General features: G+C 48.6%; 2 protein-coding genes across 2 annotated transcripts in view; both read right to left on the bottom strand.

Moving 5' to 3' along the window:
- Positions 1 to 6,769, bottom strand: part of g2e3 (G2/M-phase specific E3 ubiquitin protein ligase) — a 13,222-nt gene extending 6,453 nt beyond the window's left edge. The window contains exons 1-9 of the mRNA XM_030356343.1: positions 6,629 to 6,769; positions 6,460 to 6,508; positions 6,208 to 6,305; positions 5,021 to 5,122; positions 4,653 to 4,774; positions 3,570 to 3,741; positions 3,053 to 3,159; positions 529 to 645; positions 169 to 290 (exon numbers count right to left, since the gene is read on the bottom strand). Of these exons, the coding sequence (XP_030212203.1) occupies positions 169 to 290; positions 529 to 645; positions 3,053 to 3,159; positions 3,570 to 3,741; positions 4,653 to 4,774; positions 5,021 to 5,122; positions 6,208 to 6,305; positions 6,460 to 6,502 (883 nt within the window). The 5' untranslated portion in view covers positions 6,503 to 6,508; positions 6,629 to 6,769. The remainder of the gene's footprint in view (positions 1 to 168; positions 291 to 528; positions 646 to 3,052; positions 3,160 to 3,569; positions 3,742 to 4,652; positions 4,775 to 5,020; positions 5,123 to 6,207; positions 6,306 to 6,459; positions 6,509 to 6,628) is intronic.
- A 1,969-nt stretch (positions 6,770 to 8,738) lies between these two features.
- Positions 8,739 to 20,766, bottom strand: strn3 (striatin, calmodulin binding protein 3). The gene is made up of 16 exons (XM_030355741.1): positions 20,416 to 20,766; positions 16,123 to 16,226; positions 15,806 to 15,879; positions 15,131 to 15,209; positions 14,430 to 14,606; positions 13,631 to 13,769; positions 13,268 to 13,409; positions 12,653 to 12,792; positions 12,244 to 12,422; positions 11,962 to 12,009; positions 10,593 to 10,714; positions 10,318 to 10,485; positions 9,920 to 10,060; positions 9,720 to 9,827; positions 9,401 to 9,487; positions 8,739 to 8,972 (listed from the first exon to the last, which is right to left on the bottom strand). Exons 1-16 carry the CDS (start codon positions 20,689 to 20,691, stop codon positions 8,803 to 8,805), a joined length of 2,154 nt encoding a protein of 717 aa, XP_030211601.1. The 5' UTR covers positions 20,692 to 20,766; the 3' UTR covers positions 8,739 to 8,802.
- Positions 20,767 to 20,812: the final 46 nt, after the last annotated feature.

The following is a 20,812-nucleotide window of genomic DNA, read 5'->3' as shown; positions in this document are numbered from 1 at the left end:
AACACACACACACATGGAACATCCAGACCCACACACACACACACACACACACACACACACACACACACACACACACACACACACACACACACACACACACACACACACACACACACACACACACACACACACACACACACACACACACAGCCCGGTCCTGTCCGGTACCTCTGAGGTCCTCCGTCTGGGTGCAGTCCAGACAGGCCCAGCTGGAGTCCAGGTCCAGACCAGAACACCTCCTGTGGGTTCCTCTGGACCCACACAGCCTGCAGCGCACAATCTCAAACCACCTGCAACACACACACACACACACACAATAAAATACACACCTCATCACACATAACACACACCAAACACACACACCCACTCACACATTTAAATACACACATCTTTACACACATTAACACATATACCAAACACACACACGTCTTTACACACACATTAAAATACACACACACACACACACACAGACACAGACACAGACACAGACACACACACACACCCCCCCCCCCCCCCCCCCACCCCTACCCAGTCTTGGCGGAGTGCGAGCGGCCCTGCCTGCAGCAGCAGTCGGGCGCGTCGCAGTTCTCGTAGACCTGCAGCAGCTCCTCGAACGCATTGGACTCCAACTCCCAGGATGCATCCCTGGCACCAGAGCACACACGCAATTACATCCTCTGGTGGGTCAAATCCAATGTAACATGTAGTGGATATGGAGTACTATATGGACAACTATACTATAATACTACAATAGAAGTATTACCTCTCTGGTATTTGGCATTTAGTATAGGAGTACAGTCGTAGTAAAGTAGTATAATTACCTCTCTGGGATGTAGTGGTTGGTAAAGGAGCACTATAGTAGTACTATAGTAATAGTATAGCAGTATAGTTACCTCTGGGATGTAGTGGTTAGCATAGTAGTAGTAGTATAGTAGTCGTAGTATACTAGTAGTATAGTAGTCGTAGTATAGTAGCACTATAGTTACCTCTCTGGGATGTAGTGGTTGGTAAAGGAGCACTATAGTAGTACTATAGTAATAGTATAGCAGTATAGTTACCTCTGGGATGTAGTGGTTAGCATAGTAGTAGTAGTATAGTAGTCGTAGTATACTAGTCGTAGTATAGTAGCACTATAGTTACCTCTCTGGGATGTAGTGGTTGGTAAAGTAGTACTATAGTAATAGTATAGCAGTATAGTTACCTCTCTGGGATGTAGTGGTTAGTATAGTAGTAGTATAGTAATAGTATAGCAGTATAGTTACCTCTCCGGGATGTAGTGGTTAGTATAGTAGTACTATAGTAATAGTATAGTAGTATAGTTACCTCTCTGGGATGTAGTGGTTAGTATAGTAGTAGTATAGTAGTACTATAGTAATAGTATAGTAGTATAGTTACCTCTCTGGGATATAGTGGTTAGTATAGTTGTAGTATAGTAGTACTATAGTAATAGTATAGTAGTATAGTTACCTCTCTGGGATGTAGTGGTTAGTATAGTAGTACTATAGTAATAGTATAGTAGTATAGTTACCTCTCTGGGATGTAGTGGTTAGTATAGTAGTAGTATAGTAGTACTATAGTAATAGTATAGTAGTATAGTTACCTCTCTGGGATGTAGTGGTTAATATAGTAGTACTATAGTAATAGTATAGTAGTATAGTTACCTCTCTGGGATGTAGTGGTTAGTATAGTAGTAGTATAGTAGTACTATAGTAATAGTATAGTAGTATAGTTACCTCTCTGGGATGTAGTGGTTAGTATAGTTGTAGTATAGTAGTACTATAGTAATAGTATAGTAGTATAGTTACCTCTCTGGGATGTAGTGGTTAGTATAGTAGTACTATAGTAATAGTATAGTCGTATAGTTACCTCTCTGGGATGTAGTGGTTAGTATAGTAGTACTATAGTAATAGTATAGTAGTATAGTTAGCTCTCTGGGATGAAGTGGTTGGTATAATAGTACTGGTAGTAGTAGTAGTATAGTTACCTCTGGGATGTAGTGGTTAGCATAGTAGTAGTAGTAGTATAGTAGTCGTAGTATACTAGTAGTATAGTAGTCGTAGTATAGTAGCACTATAGTTACCTCTCTGGAATGTAGTGGTTGGTAAAGGAGCACTATAGTAGTACTATAGTAATAGTATAGCAGTATAGTTACCTCTCCGGGATGTAGTGGTTAGTATAGTAGTAGTATAGCAGTAGTTACCTCTCCGGGATGTAGTGGTTAGTATAGTAGCACTATAGTAATAGTATAGTAGTATAGTTACCTCTCTGGGATGTAGTGGTTAGTATAGTAGTACTATAGTAGTACTATAGTAATAGTATAGTAGTATAGTTACCTCTCTGGGATGTAGTGGTTAGTATAGTAGTAGTATAGTAGTACTATAGTAATAGTATAGTAGTATAGTTACCTCTCTGGGATGTAGTGGTTAGTATAGTAGTACTATAGTAATAGTATAGTTACCTCTCTGGGATGTAGTGGTTAGTATAGTAGTAGTATAGTAGTACTATAGTAATAGTATAGTAGTATAGTTACCTCTCTGGGATGTAGTGGTTAGTATAGTTGTAGTATAGTAGTACTATAGTAATAGTATAGTAGTATAGTTAGCTCTCCGGGATGAAGTGGTTGGTATAATAGTTCTGGTAGTAGTAGTAGTATAGTTACCTCTCTGGGATGTAGTGGTTAGTATAGTAGGAGTATAGTTACCTCTCTGGGATGTAGTGGTTAGTAGTAGTAGTATAGCTACCTCTCTGGGATGTAGTGGTTAGTATAGTAGTAGTATAGTTACCTCTCTGGGATGTAGTGGTTAGTATAGTAGTAGTATAGCTACCTCTCTGGGATGTAGTGGTTAGTATAGTAGTAGTATAGTTACCTCTCTGGGATGTAGTGGTTAGTATAGTAGTAGTATAGCTACCTCTCTGGGATGTAGTGGTTAGTATAGTAGTAGTATAGTTACCTCTCTGGGATGTAGTGGTTAGTATAGTAGTAGTATAGCTACCTCTCTGGGATGTAGTGGTTAGTATAGTAGTAGTAGTAGTATAGTAGCAGTATAGTAACCTCTCTGGGATGTAGATGCCCATGGTGAGCATCTCTTCCTGGAAGCGCTCCTTGTTGTTGCAGAGAGTACACCTGAAGAAGTGCAGACCTGCACTGATGGCCTGGCGCTGGACACACAGACAGGTACTCAGACAGAGAGACAGGTACTCAGACAGAGAGACAGGTACTCAGACAGAGAGACAGGTACTCAGAGAGACAGGTACTCAGACAGAGAGACAGATACTGAGAGAGACAGGTACTCAGACAGAGAGACAGGTACTAGGACAGAGAGACAGGTACTCAGACAGAGAGACAGGTACTCAGACAGAGAGACAGGTACTCAGACAGAGAGACAGGTACTCAGAGAGACAGGTACTCAGACAGAGAGACAGGTACTCAGACAGAGAGACAGGTACTCAGAGAGACAGGTACTCAGACAGAGAGACAGGTACTCAGACAGAGTGACAGGCAGGTGGGCAGACAGGAGGTGGGGTCAGACAGGCAGGTGGGCAGACAGGAGGTGGGGTCAGACAGGTACCTGTATGCAGGCCCTGTGGAACCAGCTGGTGTGGCAGGAGGGGCACTTGAGGACGGAGTAGCCCAGCAGCGGGGGGAGGGGGTCCAGGCAGACGGAGCAGGACTGGGGCAGGCTGACCTCCAGGGCTCCCGGGCCCAGAGACTGCTTAGGGCCGTGCTCCACGCAGTAGGACCTGGGGGGGGAGGGGGGGGGGTAGGCACTGGGTGAGTGAGTGAGGGAGGGGGAGGCACTGGGTGAGTGAGGGAGGGGGAGGCACTGGGTGAGTGAGGGAGGCACTGGGTGAGTGAGGGAGGGGGAGGGACTGGGTGAGTGAGGGAGGGGGAGGGACTGGGTGAGTGAGGGAGGGGGAGGCACTGGGTGAGTGAGGGAGGGGGAGGCACTGGGTGAGTGAGGGAGGGAGTGACTGAGTGAATGAGGGACTCTGAGTGAGTGAGTGATTCTGAGTAAGGGAGGGAGTGACTCTGAGTGAGGGAGTGACTCTGAGTGAGGGAGTGTGTGAGGGAGTGACTCTGAATGAGGGAGTGAGTGAGGGAGTGAGTTACTATGAGTGAGTTACTCTGAGTGAGGGAGGGAGTGAGTTAGCAAGTGAGTGATGATTTAAATTATTTTAGTCTATGCTATTTCTGATGACATGTTTCAAGCCAACAAGAGTTACGAAAGGTTTCTTCTCCACATAATGGACAACACAATATAAGGTTTATTGAGTTTGTAGATAAGTTAAAGACTACAAACATGGCCACTTTGCCATTTCCGCTAAAGCCAAGAAAGACCAAAGGTTTACCTGGGTAAACTAGAACATGTAGGCGTGGCCTATTTACCATTCCGCCCACTTCCAATATAAACTGCTTGTTTACTAATGTTCAAGAGATACCTCATGAACCACCTGCAGTACACAAGCTTGTTTACCTTGTGTCTCTGTTAGAGTAAACCAGGTGTTGAACATTAACCACTCTCCGAGTCCTACCTAGCCCGAGACGACCGTACCACAAAGGATCTAATTAGTTTATCATCAGTCGGTGAATGACTCTGAGTGAGTGAGTGAGTGAGTGAGCGAGCGAGTGAGCGAGCGAGTGAGCGACTGACATGAAATCTCCGCTGAACTGGAAGATGAACTGGTTTGGTCCGCAGGGGAAGTGGACCTTCTTCTTGCAGCTCCCCACGCAGCATCCCACTGCGGCACCCTTCCTCTTACACACCCCGCACGTCTGCACACACACACACACACACACACACACACACACACACACACACACACACACACACACACACACACACACACACACACACACACACACAGTGAGGCAAGGCTAACTGTAGACAGAGTGATGCTAGGCTAACTGTAGCAAGAGTGACGATAGGCTAACTGTAGCAAGAGTGACGATAGGTCAACTTTAGATGCTAGTGGTGCTAAGCTAAGTACAGATGCTAGTGAAGCTAGGCTAGCTACCCACCAGGCGAGAGCAGCGTCTGGTTTCCTTGATGATGTCATCGACCAGGAAACCGAAGACGCCATCGTCCTCCTCTCCTCTCTGGTACACCCCGCTGGCTGTCAGCTACACAAAAACAACAACAACAACAACAACGACGACAACGTTAAGAACAACACGAAAGAAACCACAATAAGAACAACACAAATAGGAACGTACACAAACTAACAAACAAAAAACAATAACAACACCAATAAGAACAATCAAAGACAATAGCAAGAACAGAAACAAAAACAATAAGAACAATCAGAAGAGCAACACAAACAAGATAAAAAACAATAACACAAACAAAAACCACAAGAGGAACAACACACAAAACCAAAATAAGAAAATATAACAACAACCACAACAACACATAAAGCAGCAATAACAACAACCTAAAGAACCATAAAAACACATTCACCAATAATAAGAACTTCAACAATAAGAACACATACAACAATAATCAGAACAAGCCAAACAACAACAAGAACACATACAACAATAATGAGAACAACAATAAGACCCACAAACCATCAAATATGCATGCCTCGTAAAGGTTGTCTTAGCAAAACACATATTGACGCCACATCTTTAGATTATTATATTGTGGCAACCCCACGCCATTGGCCAGGGGCCAGCCTCTTCAGCACCCTCCCCGTGGACGGGTGGTGGAAGGTAGATACCTCCCCCTCCACCCAGCTGCACTATGAGGGAGCATCAAGCGGGCAATCAAGAACATTGGGGGCACCTGGGGGACGGGGACGAGAGAGGAGCTTTAAGGGCTGGGGACGGAGCAGACGCGAGAGAGGGCTGACCGGGAAGAGACGTGTTGTTGACCCGACGTTACTAAACAGAACGTTTCTCCCCCCCAGGAGTAAGCCGGAGGCGTCGGGTGTTGTTTCCCCGCCGACCCCGAGGAAGGGCTGGACCAGGAGGTCCCGCACCCTTATTCCCGATTACGGAAGAACCTTAGTTTGTCTGATTTCCCTTTTTGTGACTGGACTTAAAATAAAACCCGTTGCACCGCAACCCTACTTCATTCATTAATTCCCGAATCCCCGCCGCCGACGAAAGGGGTTGCCACACTATTGATAATGTATTGATGACGTATTGATGATGTATTGACGATGCATGGAGGACGTATTGATTATGTATTGATGCTTCCTTACCAAACACAGGTAGTGAATGGTCAGCTTCTCCTTCTCAAGGTAAACCCTTTCACCAAACTTGTCTGGAGTGTCATCCCTCTGTCTGCAGAGAACACAGCCTACACACACACACACACACACACACACACACACACACACACACACACACACACACACACACAGTTGTAGTATTTTAGTTAGTACTTAACTTAGAGCAGTATGCATATCTAACAGTCTATATAGACTCTTAACGATTTATTACAGTTAACTCACAATCCTCTGGAATAATCGTGTTGCGACATCGGATCGTCTTCATATTGCTCTAGAGATAGAGAAGGGGGGAGCGAGAGAGAGAGAGAGAGAGAGAGAGAGAGCACGCGTATCAAAAACACGGAGACATTGTTGTAGTTTCCGGGAGAGCGGGAGAGCGGGAGAGACGTACGTTCAGCGGGGAGCCGCTCCTCGGCTCATCTCAGAGTCGATCCACCTTCGGTGTTTATTAGCGACGGAACAATGTCGACCTTTTTAAATTTCCCTCTTCTTCGGACAAGACGTGACGTCATTGAAGCGTATCCGGTGGACAGCTGCTTGAAAAATAAAAGCCTCCCTCCCCACCCCCTCCGCACACGCACGCGCGCACACACACGCACGATAAAATTGCATTAACGTTATCAATGATACGTTTCTATCAAAAGCGACTAGCAACCCAAAGTGTAGGACAAATGCTTGCACGTAAAAGTTATTAAATAAATGCTACATTATAGGAAAATACTTGCTAGTGTTTGATGTTTCCTGGTGTCAGCGGGGGAGCTCGGGTCTCAATCCTTCTTTCAGTTGATCTTAGCTTTTTAGTTCATTGAATTATATTTCGCTTACGAGTGAATGCAGTATGAAATGATGAATGTATCAGGAAATGTATGTGTTCAGGAAAACACTGCTCATGTCTACATGTACACCATTTAATATTTATTATAGACATTTTATATACATTTCAACAGTTGTATTTTGCTATGTGGTACAATCTTTAAAATCTGCTGTTTGTAAATCAAAAAAACTTACAAAACTCATCAAAACTCCCAAACTGATATTTTTTTTCTTTTTGGAAGACTAGAAAAAATACTTTATTGTATTAATCATGCATTACACAAACAAAAGCCTTGAATTACACCAGAGGGGTGAAACACCTTGACAGGTAAAACAGGACAACAGAAACCAGACGAGCTCTCCTGCCGTGGTCCGTGAGGACGTTACAAATCCCTTAACTTAGAAAAATAAAATATCATTAAAAACAAACGAGTGGAATAATCCTGCCCAATCCCAACCGTGATGTCATCGCTCCAACCGTGATGTCATCCGTCCAACAGCCAAGCCATCGCTCAGAACCGTGATGTCATCATTAAAAAAATGGCGATATTGCCCCCAAACTATGATTTCATCACCTGACCCGTAAGGTAATATCCTGACCTGGGACCTGTGACGTCATTGCTCAGAACCACGACGTCATCGGTCTCCAGCGTGATGTCATCACCTGAACCGTGGCATCATTAGTGATGTAAGAAGAGTTATTTGTCCCAACCAATCAGAGCAGAGTTATACGCGAGTCCGAAAGGTTGGGACTGGGTTCTGCTTCCTGTTTCCTGCTCAGAGAACCAATCATAAAACCGTCTAAAAAGTCACACGTCTGTGTTTCTGTGTTGTGTGTGTGTGTTGGGGTAGGGTCTTTAGTAGGAAGGGGTCAGGGTTCAAAGGTCATCCTGCTGCTCAGTTGGGCTAAGAATCCATGACCCCAGCAGCTAGGAACCAGAGGGCTACAGAACTAGGAGACAAGGGCGAAGGGATCAAGGAGCTAGGAAACAAGGGTGTAGGAGGCCAGCGGGTCCAGTGGGTTTGATTGTCCTGATCCGTGTGACCCCGGGGAGGGGTGGGGTGGGGGGGGGGGGGGGGGGGGGGGGGGGGGGGGGGGGGGTTTGAGTGTTTACACTGCCGGCGGTCCGTTCATATCAAAAGAATTACAAAACTAGATTTCCTTTACATGGGCGAGTGGGACGCCGTCTCCATGGAGACCCAGGACGGGCTCCACTTCCTGTTCCTCGGCACGCCACCATCATCCAGACCATAATAACCACATCAACGGAGGAGGAGGAGGGGGCCGTGTCTCTGAGTGAAACCGGACTTCTTAGCGTTTAGTCGACCTCTTTGTGTGCGTGTCCGTGTGTGTGTGTGCGCGTCTGTCCGTCTGTGTGTGTATGTGTCTGTATATGTGTCACTGTGTGTGTCCGTCTGTCTCTCTCTGTGTGTTCGTGTGTGTGTGTGCGTCGGTCCGTCTGTGTGTATATGTGTCTGTATATGTGTCACTGTGTGTGTCCGTCTGTCTCTCTCTCTGTGTTTTCGTGTGTCCTACGGTCTGTGTGTTTGTATGTGTGTCCGTCTCTCTCTGTGTGTACGTGTGTCTGTCCGTCTGTGTGTGTGTGTGTGTCGGTCCGTCTGTATGTGTATATGTGTCTCTGTACGTGTCTGTGTGTGTGTGTGTGTGTCCGTCTGTATGTGTATACGTGTCTCTGTACGTGTCTGTGTGTGTGTGTGTGTGTCCGTCTGTCTGTGTGTGTACGGTCCTCTCTAGACGTAGACCCGGGCCAGGGCGTCGGCGCCGGCGGAGGCGATGTAGGCCCTGCTGGGGTGGAAGGCCACGTCGTAGATGGCCTCCTCGCTCTTCTTCCGGTGGGCCGTGATCTCCTGGACGCACGTCTTGCTGTCCACGCTCCAGAGACGCACCGAGCAGTCGTGACCTGCACACAGTGAGCCCCACGTTAGCCACAAGACAGCTGCGGGGTAGCCCCGTGGTAGCTCTGTTAGCTCCACGCTAGATTCAAGCTAGCTGCAGGGTAGCCCCCTGTTAGCTCTGTCACCTCCACATTAGCACTGTTAGCTCTGTGATGGCCACGTGTTAGCTCTCTGTTAGACAGGTGTTAGCTCTGTGTAAGCAATGTGTTAGTTCTGTGTTAGCAATGTGTTAGCTCTGGGTAAGCAATGTGTAAGCTCTTTGATGGCCACATGTTAGCGCTGTGTTAGCTCTATTTTAGGCAACGTGTTAGAGCTGTGTTCGACGCGCGTTTGCGCGGCATGTTTGCTTTACCATGTTAGCTCTTCACCAGCCACAAGTTAGCATCATGTTAGACGTAGCCCACCTATCCACAGGAAGTGATGCGTGACTTACTTCCTGACATCAGGTAGATGCCGTTCGGGTCGACCGCCAGGCTGGTGACCGCGTCCAGGTGAGCCACCATGTCATGAACCACCTTACCTGCGCACACACACACACACACACACACACACACACACACACACACACACACACACACACACACACACACACACACACACACACACACACACACACACACACACACACACACACACACAGGTCAGACCTTTGTATATCAGACAGGTTGACAGACAGACATATCTGACCGGTAGAAACACTGACAGACAGGCAGGCAGACAGACAGGCAGGCAGACAGACAGGCACCACAGACCTGTCTTGTTGTCGTAGAACTTGATGTGTCTGTCCTCGTGGGCGGTGATGGTGAGGGGGAGCGTCGGGTGGCTCACCACCTTGTTGATGTGATTGGCTCCTGGCAGTGCTGGGGGCGGGCATATGCAAATCACATGAGGGGAAATGCTTCCAGTGCGTGTCTGCTTGGGTGGGTGTTTCTGCGTGCGTGTGTGTACGTACTGCTTTCTCCCTGGCCGTGCAGCACCAGTGCATGCTGGGAGGTCTCCAGGTCATAGAGGACCACATCCCCGCTGCTGAAGGATGTCACCATGTGGGCGGGGTCACAGCCGTTGAAGTCCACCGACGTCGGAATGCCGTGCTCTGCAGACGCACACACGCACACGCACACGCACACACACACACACACACACACACACACACACACACATACAGAGACACACACACACACACACACACGCAGACACACACGCACACACAACAACACACAGATACACACACACACACACAAACGCGTCAGATAGACAGGCCTGACATGACAGGGAGACATGTTTATATCTGACAGGTACGCCCGGTGACGTCACGTCACGTGACGTCACATGACCGCGGCGAGGTCCTACCTCGGTCGGCGTTCAGGGTGCACACGGCCCCGCCCTTGTCCTGAGGGTTCCACAGCTTTACCGTCCCGTCGGCCGAGCACGACAGCAGGCGCTTCTTGATGCCGCTGTAAGCCAATCCCCACACGGCGTCCGTATGCCCCGCCCACGAGCCCGCCAGCACGCTGGGGTCTGATTGGTGGGGGGCAGAATCAAACCACGGGAGGTCACGATCATGGCCAAACGGATGTGTACCGACATAGGGTCAGGGGTCAGTAGGGGTCAGGGGTCAGACCTACCGTAGGTGTCGTAGGGGTCCACGTTAGAACTGGGCATGTTCCACGAGTGGATGTTGGAGTCGATGCCTCCGGTGAAACACTGCTCTCCACTGGAGCTCATAGCCACACACAGCACCGCACCACTGGGGGGGGGGGGGGGGGGGGAAGAGAGAGAGAGAGAGAGAAAGAAAGAGAAAGAGAAAGAGAAAGAGAAAGAGAGAGAGAGAGAGAACATGATTTTGGTGAATTTCTGAAGAGGAGTGTGTGTGCAGGGATTAAAGTGAAAAAAAATCTTCTGACTGAAATTTTATTCGCGCTACAGCCAAGTCACGTGCAGTGTGTGAAACATGTTCCAGGTTAGGTTACTTGACACCTGCTTAAGAAATACAAATGTATAAGACGTCAGCACCAAATGCAGCCATCACGTTTAAATGCTCGACCAATACTGTTTTACAGGAGGAGGATTTTAAACAGCTGTTCTTTTGCATCTATTGCAATTTTTTTGTTGTCTTTTCAATTAGACTCTAAGATTTTTTTTTTGCAAAGCTTGTCTCATATTTTACTCTCTAAAAAAGGCTTGCCATCGTTCCCCGTTTCCGTCAGCCATGCCCATCTCCATTTATTTTTTTGTGTTTTATCAATATCGATACATCAGAGCCGTCAATCATTATAAGGGAGTTCATACTAGCTTAACTTTCGCTCTGACACTCAACACTAACACAACAAAGAGACGTAAGATGTGGCGCGAAAATGGTGTGTATATATATACATTTGTATATAATATATTTAATATATAATCGGGATGTACATTAAAATGCTTGTGTTTTCAGTCAATTTTAACGGTAGACCTTTTAAATACTCACTATATAATTTGACAATTTTACCGCGTTGACGTATGACGACATAATACACGCGTGTATTATGTCCATGTTCGAAACTGCATACTACCGTACTGCCGACTACATACTGCGCGGTATGTACTGTATACTGCATACTGAATGTGGGATTCAGTATGCAGTATACAGCAGACCGACTGCACCGCAGTATACAGTATGCAAGTTTCCCAGAATGCATTTCGCGGCAGCGGTAGCGGTAAAGCTGCTAAAAGCTGTTTTAATTCTCGCTTCAGTGCTGTTAATACATCACTTTCTTAAGTTTTAATATTTTTTTATGCGAGAAAGTACCTATTTAGATCCTTAATATGCGATTAGTTTATCCAAATGTCGCCTGTTTGTAAATTTGTCCCGACGTTATCGGAGATGTGAAGTGGCCTCTGTGAACTCCAAATGACGGAAATCCGTCGTAGCGACGGAGAACTTTAATCTGTGTGTGTGTGTGTGTGTGTGTGTGTGTGTGTGTGTGCGTGCGCGTGTGCCCGTGCGTGTCTTACATGTGGGCTCTGAATGTGTAGATGGGTTCCACATCGAAAGAGGCACTTCTAGAAGAACCAGAAACACATCGAGTTAGGACAACTTCACCAACAACCCCATCATCTCCATCTCTAACCCCTCCATCACCCTCCACCACCACCACCACCACCGCCACGACCTCCACCACCTCCATCACCCCCATCATCTCCACCACCACCTCCATTAATATCCTGATCACCAACACTCCCACCCCCAGCCCTCCCACCCCCCCGCCCCCCCATGCTGGCTCCAGGGGGCCGTACTTCTTGGCGGGGAGGGTCTTGGTGAGGTTCCAGAGCTTCAGCGTCTGGTCCTCGGACACCGTGACCATGCAGGGGTCCACGGGGTGGAAGGCCAGCGCCCGCACCCCGTCGAAGTGGCTCCGCAGCGTGTACTTGGGGCTCCACGTCTTCCGGAAGGACGAGTCCTTACTGGACGGCAGCTGACACACACACACACACACACACACACACACACACACAGGAAGTGACATCACTGAACGGGATATGACATCACTGAACAGGACGCGCGATGGCGTCAGTGGAGCGCGGACGTGGATCTACAACATCACGCACACACGCACGTACACGTACGTACGTACATGTACGTACGTACGTACGTACACGTACGTACGTACGTACACGTACGTACACGTACGTGTGTGGTCATTACATCATAGCTGTAGTCGGGGTCGTCGTTGGCGACGGTGAGGTCAGCGAGGTCACCCAGTCCGAGCACGTTCTCCAGGACGTCCTCGTTGCCGCCCAGCAGGAAGGACTTCCCCCCGCTGGCAGGGTATGGCAGTGGCTCCGCTGAGAGGGAAGATAAAACTTTATTAACAAAAAGGCCCAAGACGACACGGACCACCACGACCAGCTGACCAGTACAGGGCTAACCCCATCAGCGCTAGCCCGCCCAGTGCTAAGCTAACAGGCCCTAGGCTAACCTAACAGGCGCTAGGCTAAAGCAAGAGGCGCTAGGCTAACCTAACAGGCGATAGGCTAACACTACAGGCGCTAGGCTAACACAACAGCCACTAGGCTAACACAACAGCCGCTAGGCTAACACAACAGCCGCTAGGCTAACTTGAATAGCGGTAGCATTGCTCTTCGAGTTCACTCCCTGCTCTAACCCGACCAGCGCTTCATATTTGTTTCGACCAATCGTATCGATGGAGGCAAGGATCTGTTAGGGGGTAATGGGCGAAGACAAACTCTAGGCTACGCTAGCAGAGCAGTGCTAGGCTAGCGCTAGGCTATGCTTACGCTAGGCTAAGCTAGCCCTCACCCCACTCGGTGCCGTCCCCGGAGCTGCGGGCTTCCCCGGCGCCCTCGCCGTCCTCCGCCGTCACCAGGAAGTCGAACTCCTTCAGCGCCTCCTCCGTGTCCGCGTCCTCCGCGAGCTCCGACGCTAGCCCCTCGTTAGCCACCTGCACACGGCGCCGCGACAGGCAGATTATACCACCGGTATAACATGGAGCTACCGTAGCATAAGTAGCATACAATGCTAATTGCTAAAAAGGTATGCATACCCATCTCATACCTGTTTATAGTACCTCATTATAGTATTCTGTTTAACTGAGTACTATCTTTGTACTTTTGTTATATATAAACACTGTGTGTGTGGTGTGGTGTGTGTGTGTGTGTGTACCTTGTTCTTGTGTTTCTTGCGCTGCGCCGTGTGCGTGTTGATGTGGTCCAGCATGTCGCCCTCCTCTTCCTCCTCCTCCTCATCACTGTCCTCCGTGTTCTCCAGGAAGTTAAACGTCTCCAGGACGTCCCCGGGACTCCTGCATCACCATCATCATCATCATCACCACCACCACCATCATCACCATCATCTTCATCATTAGGGTTACTCTGGTTCTGATCCTAACCTATCTGAGTATTAGTACGACGGACCCCTGAATATTACTACTACTGCTCTGAGTACTTGTACTACTGCTCTAAGTACCAGTACTACTTCTCTAACTACTCGTACTACTGCTCTGAGTACCAGTACTACTGCTCTGAGTACCAGTAGTCCTGCTCTGAGTACCAGTACTCCTGCTCTGAGTACTAGTACTCTGAGTACCAGTACTCGTGGTCTGAGTACTCGTGCTCTGAGTACTCGAGCTGTCCCACTGACCTCTCGGTGTCCTGCTCTGAGTACCAGTACTCGTGCTCTGAGTACCAGTACTCTGATCTGTCCCACTGACCTCTTGGTGTCCTGCTTTGAGTACTAGTACTCGTGCTCTGAGTACCAGTACTCTAATCTGTCCCACTGACCTCTTGGTGTCCTGCTTTGAGTACTAGTACTCGTGCTCTGAGTACCAGTACTCGTGCTCTGAGTACCAGTACTCTGATCTGTCCCACTGACCTCTTGGTGCCCTGCTTTGAGTACTAGTACTCGTGCTCTGAGTACCAGTACTCGTGCTCTGAGTACCAGTACTCTGATCGGCCCCACTGACCTCTTGGCGTCCTGCTCCCTCCTCTTGCCGGGGGACTCCGTTCCGTTGAGGATGTGCTCCAGGTTCTTGTTTTCCAGGGAGCCGTTGTGCTCCGAGCCGGCTAGACCCAGCAGGGAGCGCACCCTCTGCGACCTCACGTCCAGGATGGTGTCTGTGTAGCCCACCTCCTGCAGGTACCTGGAGTACACAGTACACACATTATACACATTATACACCTCCAGGATGGTGTCTGTGTAGCCCACCTCCTGCAGGTACCTGGAGTACACAGTACACACATTATACACATTATACACCTCCATGTTGGTGACTGTGTAGCCCACCTCCTGCAGGTACCTGGAGTATCATAATATACACAATATATACATTAATACACAATCTATACATTATACACACATTATTAACATACAGTGTGAATCTCACCGTCTTCGGGGCAGTGTGTGTAGTGTGTACTATAGAGTGTGTATCTTACTGTCTGAGGGGCAGTGTGTGTAGTGTGTACTATAGTGTGTATCTTACTGTCTGAGGGGCAGTGTGTGTAGTGTGTACTATAGTGTGTATCTTACTGTCTGAGGGGCAGTGTGTGTACTACAGTGTGTATCTTACTGTCTGAGGGGCAGTGTGTGTAGTGTGTACTACAGAGTGTGTATCTTACTGTCTGAGGGGCAGTGTGTGTAGTGTGTACTACAGAGTGTGTATCTTACTGTCTGAGCAGCTGTCTTCCTTGTTTCCAGGTCAGCTGACAGTTTGGCGGAGACGTGACTTCTGCTTCTTTGGTTTCATCTGGAACACACAAGGCACACATTATACATTTAGCAGTATTTATGTGTAGTACAGTAGTATTGAGGTGTAATATAGCAGTATTAAGGTGTGGCATAACAGTATTTATGTGAAGTATAGTAGTATCGAGGTGTAATATAGCAGTATTAAGGTGTGGCAAAACAGTATTTATGTGAAGTAAAGTAGTATTGAGGTGTAGTACAGCAGTATGTATGTGTAGGATAGTAGTATTTAGGTGTAGAATAGTAGTAATTATGTGTATTATATCAGTATTAAGGTGTAGTATAACAGTATTTATGTGTAGTATAGTAGTATTTAGGTGTAGTATAGCAGTATTTATGTGTACTATAGCAGTATTAACGAGTAGTATAACAGTATGTATGTGTAGTATAGTAGTATTGAGGTGTAGTATAGCAGTATGTGTACTAAAGTAGCATTGAGGTGTAGTACAGCAGTATGTATGTGTACTAAAGTAGTATTGAGGTGTAGTACAGCAGTATGTATGTGTACTATAATAGTATTGAGGTGTAGTACAGCAGTATGTATGTGTACTATAGTAGTATTGAGGCGTACTTAAGTATCATCCAGTATAGCAGTACCTGTTTCAAAGCTTGGAGGCTTCACCTCTCCTTGGTTCAGCTCAGTTCCGTATTTTAACTTGTGGTACTTCGCTCTGAGGAGAAAAACATTGTGAGTAAAAGAGAAGAGGAGGCAGCAGCGCGTAGTACTGTAGTTGTACGTTAGTACTACTGTAGTAGTACTGCATTAGTACATTTAAGTAGTACTGCTTATTTCTTCATCTGTACAGTACTACTGCAGTAGTACTATAGCAGTATTATGAGTACTGTAGTAGTACTTCGTAGTCCTGTAGTAGTACTGCAGTAGTACCGTGGAGGGAGGAGGAGGAACTTCTTACCGCTCCTGCTTCAGGGCATATTCCAACATCTTGATTCTTCGGACGAGGTCGTTCTTCAAGTTCTCCTGACCCTTCCTCTCTCCCTGGAGGAACGCTATCCTGGCCTGGAGGGGGGGAAGGGGGGGGGGGAGAGAGTTCAGGAACCAGTAGGATCAATAAAGAGTGATCGGGTATCCTCTCCCCCAGGATCAATCATCAACAATACCCTGCTAACCCAAGGGGGGGGGGGGGGGGGGGGGGGGGGGGGGAGGTGGGCGGGGTCGGGGGCACACCTGTAGCTGGATATGTTATTTCCATGAACGACATTGACTCCCAGGAGTTCTGTCGCCCCCTGGTGGTGCTCTGCCTTCACAGCCCAGTGGGGATTTGCTTGCAGTTGTCCATAGGGACTTTTGAGGACATATCCTTCGGCTGTGTACAAAGCACTGTACACTTTGCACCCTTAACGGATCGTCGTTAACAGCGCTCTCCCTGGCGTTGCCCTGTAGCGTGGCCGCAGCGTCCCAGGAGAGGAACCGGGGTCCAAAGGTCAGACTACGATCGGGACCTGATCCAGACCTGATCGGTGGTCAGGCAGACTGTGAAAGGCAGCGTGTTCAAAGCGGAAGGGAAGCTTCACACCGACCTCAGCTCAGATCAGGCTGAACAACGGGCTCCACTTTCTTCAATTCATATTTGTGTGCAATGGAAACAGATACAGCGAATAAATGATACAGAAATCCTTTGAGCTAAGTTTCAGTCAGACTTCCGCCTTGTATGCAGACAGGGCTGTGAGCCGAACCTTTTTATAGTTTTATAGGACACACAGCTGTAAAAAGACATACAGATTCTAGAACACACAGCTATTGTATACCAGAACTCTTCTAGAACACACAGCTGTAATACACGAGAACCCTTCCAGAACACAGCTGTTATATACCAGAACTCTTCCAGAACAAAGCTGTCATATACCAAAAGCCTTCTCGGTTATTTTGGTTGAAATGTGTGATTTATCTGGATGATAACACACTTATAGTAGGCCCCCAGGTCCAAGATTAACATCATCATCATCTGGCTGTCTGTCCATCCAGCTGGCTATGAAACCAAACACTGAAGGCATGCAAGACACAGTGTGCTATTAATATACACACACAGACACACACACACACTGGACCGGGGGTCCCTTCGTCTAGTGTCGTCATGACAACAAGGAAATATGTGTGTGTCTACTCTCAGTGTATATGCAAGAGAGATAGACCGAGAGATGGAGACAGAGAGACAGTGAGGGAGAGAGAGACAATTACAGAGAGACAGACTGTCTCTCTGACAGACAGACAGACAGACAGACAGACAGACAGACAGACAGACATGGCAGACAGAGAGCGAGAAAGAGACAGACAGACCAAGAGAGAGGGACAGACAGACACAGAGAGAGAGACAGACAGACAGACACAGAGAGAGACAGACAGACAGACAGACAGACAGACAGACAGACAGACAGACAGCGACAGAGAGCGAGACCAGCAGCAGAGTACCTGCGCCCCCTGTCTGACCCCGGCCCCCCACCCCCCGTGGAGGCACCTGGCGCTGGGGGGCCCGGTCGTCAGACTGACCGGACCCCCCAGGGAGGACCAGCCCGACCCCGCCAGGCCAACCCTCCACTGGGCGCCCGTCTGGAACCAGTTCCGAGACAACAGAAGCAGACCCAACAGCCCCGGGGAGCAAGTGGAAAGACCGACAGCCAATCAGAGCGGTGAGATGTGTGTGACTAATCAGCGGCCGCCATCTTGGTTGTTTCTTAAAAGAGTGCTCCCATAGGCTGCTCCGCTATTCAGTCATCGTGTCAAACCCGCCCCATATCGTTTCAAGGGTTCTGATTGGCCCGACCTGAACGGGAGGAGCCAATCAAACAGGAGCTCCGGATTCTTGTGGTTCCCCCCCAGGCTAACCGTGGTCCCACATAGTCCACCGCAACCAGCGGAAACCAAAACCCACTGGTCAAAGACCGAGACGCGGGAGATGCTACCCACCTCAGCGGGAGGACGGCCCGGTCTACAGGGGGCTCCTGAGGTAGCTGGTCTGGAGACGGTTAGTGTGGTGTCATTGGGTTACCACTGGAGTACTGTTTACTACAGCTGGTGCTACCGCTACAGCCCTGTAGCATTGTTATGACTGACTGACTGACTGACTGACTAAGTGAGGGAGCAACTTACTGACTTAATGAGTGAGGGAGCAACTGACTGACTGAGTGAGTTACTGGCTGAGTATCAGATCTGACTGACTGACTGGCTGGCTGGCTGAGTTACTGGCTGAGTATCAGATGTGACTGACTGACTGACTGACTGGCTGGCTGGCTATGTTACAGGCTGAGTGTCAGATTTGAAAGTGACTCATGAGCTGGGGCGTGGAGGTGTTTCCTGGTATCAGAGGGTTCAGCAGAACCACCTGTCTCATGTCTGAATCAACAGTTGCTTCCCCTGGATCTGCTATCAGGTTCAAACACACTCCGTCATGAGTGAGTGAGGAGCGCTGTTATTCCTGGTCGGTCTACTTTTAGTACCGGACCCCAGGAGAGCCAGCTGGACCCCCCCCCCTGCAGACCTCCTCTCTGAACTACCATCATCTGGTGGTCCTGTTGTGAACCTCTAGTCTGATCTGGTAGAATGGTCAGAGTGTTGGTTAGTTAGCTACTCTGCAGGTAAGCAACCATCATCTGGAACTGGTGAACACCCAGTAGGAGCCTGTGATTGTTGGCAGCTCAAGTGTCCAACAGTAGCATACAATGGTTGGTACTGGGCAGCTTCCAGGAGAACCAGTAGAAAGACTTAGAAAATAGGAAATAGAACATCCCTATTTTACCAGGCAGGTGTGAAGAACTTCTGGGTGTCCACTCTGTACCGAGTTTAGAGAGTAAACATACCCAACCTGGCAACCACAGGACATACGCCACTACAGGGCAAGGGCCCTAATGCTCATCAACATCCAGTAAATCCAGCTTGAGAATCTTGCCCTAAAGTACTCTGTCATGTTGGTAAAGGAACCATGGTGGTCCACCATGTCCACAGGCCGGACCACCCCAGGACAGAGGCACCGGGACCCCATACACCAGGGGACGACACAGTGTTCGACTGGAGGATTCCACAGAGTATTCTGGAGTATTGTAGATCATATAGTGTAATATTCCAACAGTATTCTTAAAGACTCTATTGTAGTATTGAGTCATTATTTAGTATTCTATTGTTTTTGTATTATTGTAGAGCATTATACTGTAGTATCCTGCTATAGTATAGTAATGTGGTACTCAGGAGGGCTATAGTTAAGGTTTCTGGGGTAACATTCTATTGTGGTACTGTGGATCGTTAGACTAGTATTCTTGGAGTGTGACGCTCTCTCACGCTGCCGACGTCATCCTCTAAGTATGCAACCGACTCACAACAAGTCAGGACAGCTAAGATGATATGTACCAAGAGATATCCAGCCCTCTCTCCCACACACAGACACACAGACACACTATTAAGCTCATAGTACGTACACACACTCATAGTACACACAAACACACACTCACACACTCTCTCTTTCGCTCTCACACACTCTCTCGCTCTCACACACACACCTTAAAATGTTTTTAAATGAAAAGCATCAGAAACAGAATCATGCCGGGAGCGACTGTGTCCATCACATAGACATGCTGTACGTCATATCCACAACGTCCCCTGCTCTACTTGTTGTTGTTTTTGGACCTCCATGTACATGACATTGAGATAATATTTACACCAATGGTATAGTTACACTTTACTGTGCTACTTCACCGCCGGCGGACCCCCAGCGCCCCGGGGGACCCAGGAGGGGGCACAGCCTCGCGTAAAGCAGCTGTCGCAGCGGGTCGGCCTGAAGGGGTGATGCGGCCACACACCAGCCGGCAGGCCGCTGGCTTCACTGGTATTCCAGTAGTAACTGGTACTTCAGTAGTAACTGGTACTTCAGTAGTGACTGGTACTTCAGCAGTGACTGGTTCTTCCCAGACTAACCAGGCTCGTACTGTCAGGTCGCTGTGGAGCCGGTCGGAGGAGGTGTGTCTGACAGCATCAGAAACTAACGGGGATCGAAGCTAATGGTAGCTAGCCTAAGTAGCGCTACCATGTACCGTTAACTAACCCAAATATTGTACTCATCCGTAATAGCGCGGTAATAACACCGACGTTATCGATCCACTCGCACACCGAGCCGACACAGACGTCCTATCCCCGCGGTGAATGTCACCAGGATCTACTGTAAAGCGACGTGGCCTCTGTTGTTTTTAGCGGGGTTAGCTACCTGCAGCTCGGCCCGCTCCACCTCCCAGTGCGCCCTCTCCATCTCGAAGCGGGCCCACTCGTGCTGGATGTAGTGCAGGATGCCGGGGATAGTGTACTGCTGGGGCCGCGGGGGCATCTCCTCTGCCGGCTGCTGCTGCTGCTGGGGCACCAGAGCCCCGCCAGCCCCGCCGCCCGTCGGCGGGTTAGCGGGGTTGTTGTTCCCTTGCTGCGGCTGTCGCGGGGCGGCCATTCCCACCCCTCCTCCTCCTCCACCTCCACCTCCTCCTTCATCCATGTTTTCTGGAGAGAAAGTAGGAAAGTCCCAGCAGCGCTCCGATCGACTGGTCGATCTCCCGCCGGTCACCCCGGCTCTCCGCTCCGCCGGTCGTGCCGCTGTGTGTGCGGGCGGGTGGGTG

This window comes from Gadus morhua, chromosome 5, assembly GCF_902167405.1.
Source record: "Gadus morhua chromosome 5, gadMor3.0, whole genome shotgun sequence".
Lineage (NCBI taxonomy): Eukaryota > Metazoa > Chordata > Actinopteri > Gadiformes > Gadidae > Gadus > Gadus morhua.
This window is presented reverse-complemented; position numbering and strand designations above follow the sequence as displayed.

What these genes read in the sequence shown, in the direction of transcription:
- strn3 (XM_030355741.1), bottom strand. Translation starts at nt 20,691, where the DNA reads ATGGATGAAGGAGGAGGTGGAGGTGGAGGAGGAGGAGGGGTGGGAATG. An exon ending in ACCCCGACTACAGCTATGAT is followed by an intron (nt 12,423 to 12,652) that starts GTAATGACCACA and finishes TGTGTGTGTCAG; the next exon opens with CTGCCGTCCAGTAAGGACTC. An exon ending in AAGACCCTCCCCGCCAAGAA is followed by an intron (nt 12,010 to 12,243) that starts GTACGGCCCCCT and finishes TGGTTCTTCTAG; the next exon opens with AAGTGCCTCTTTCGATGTGG.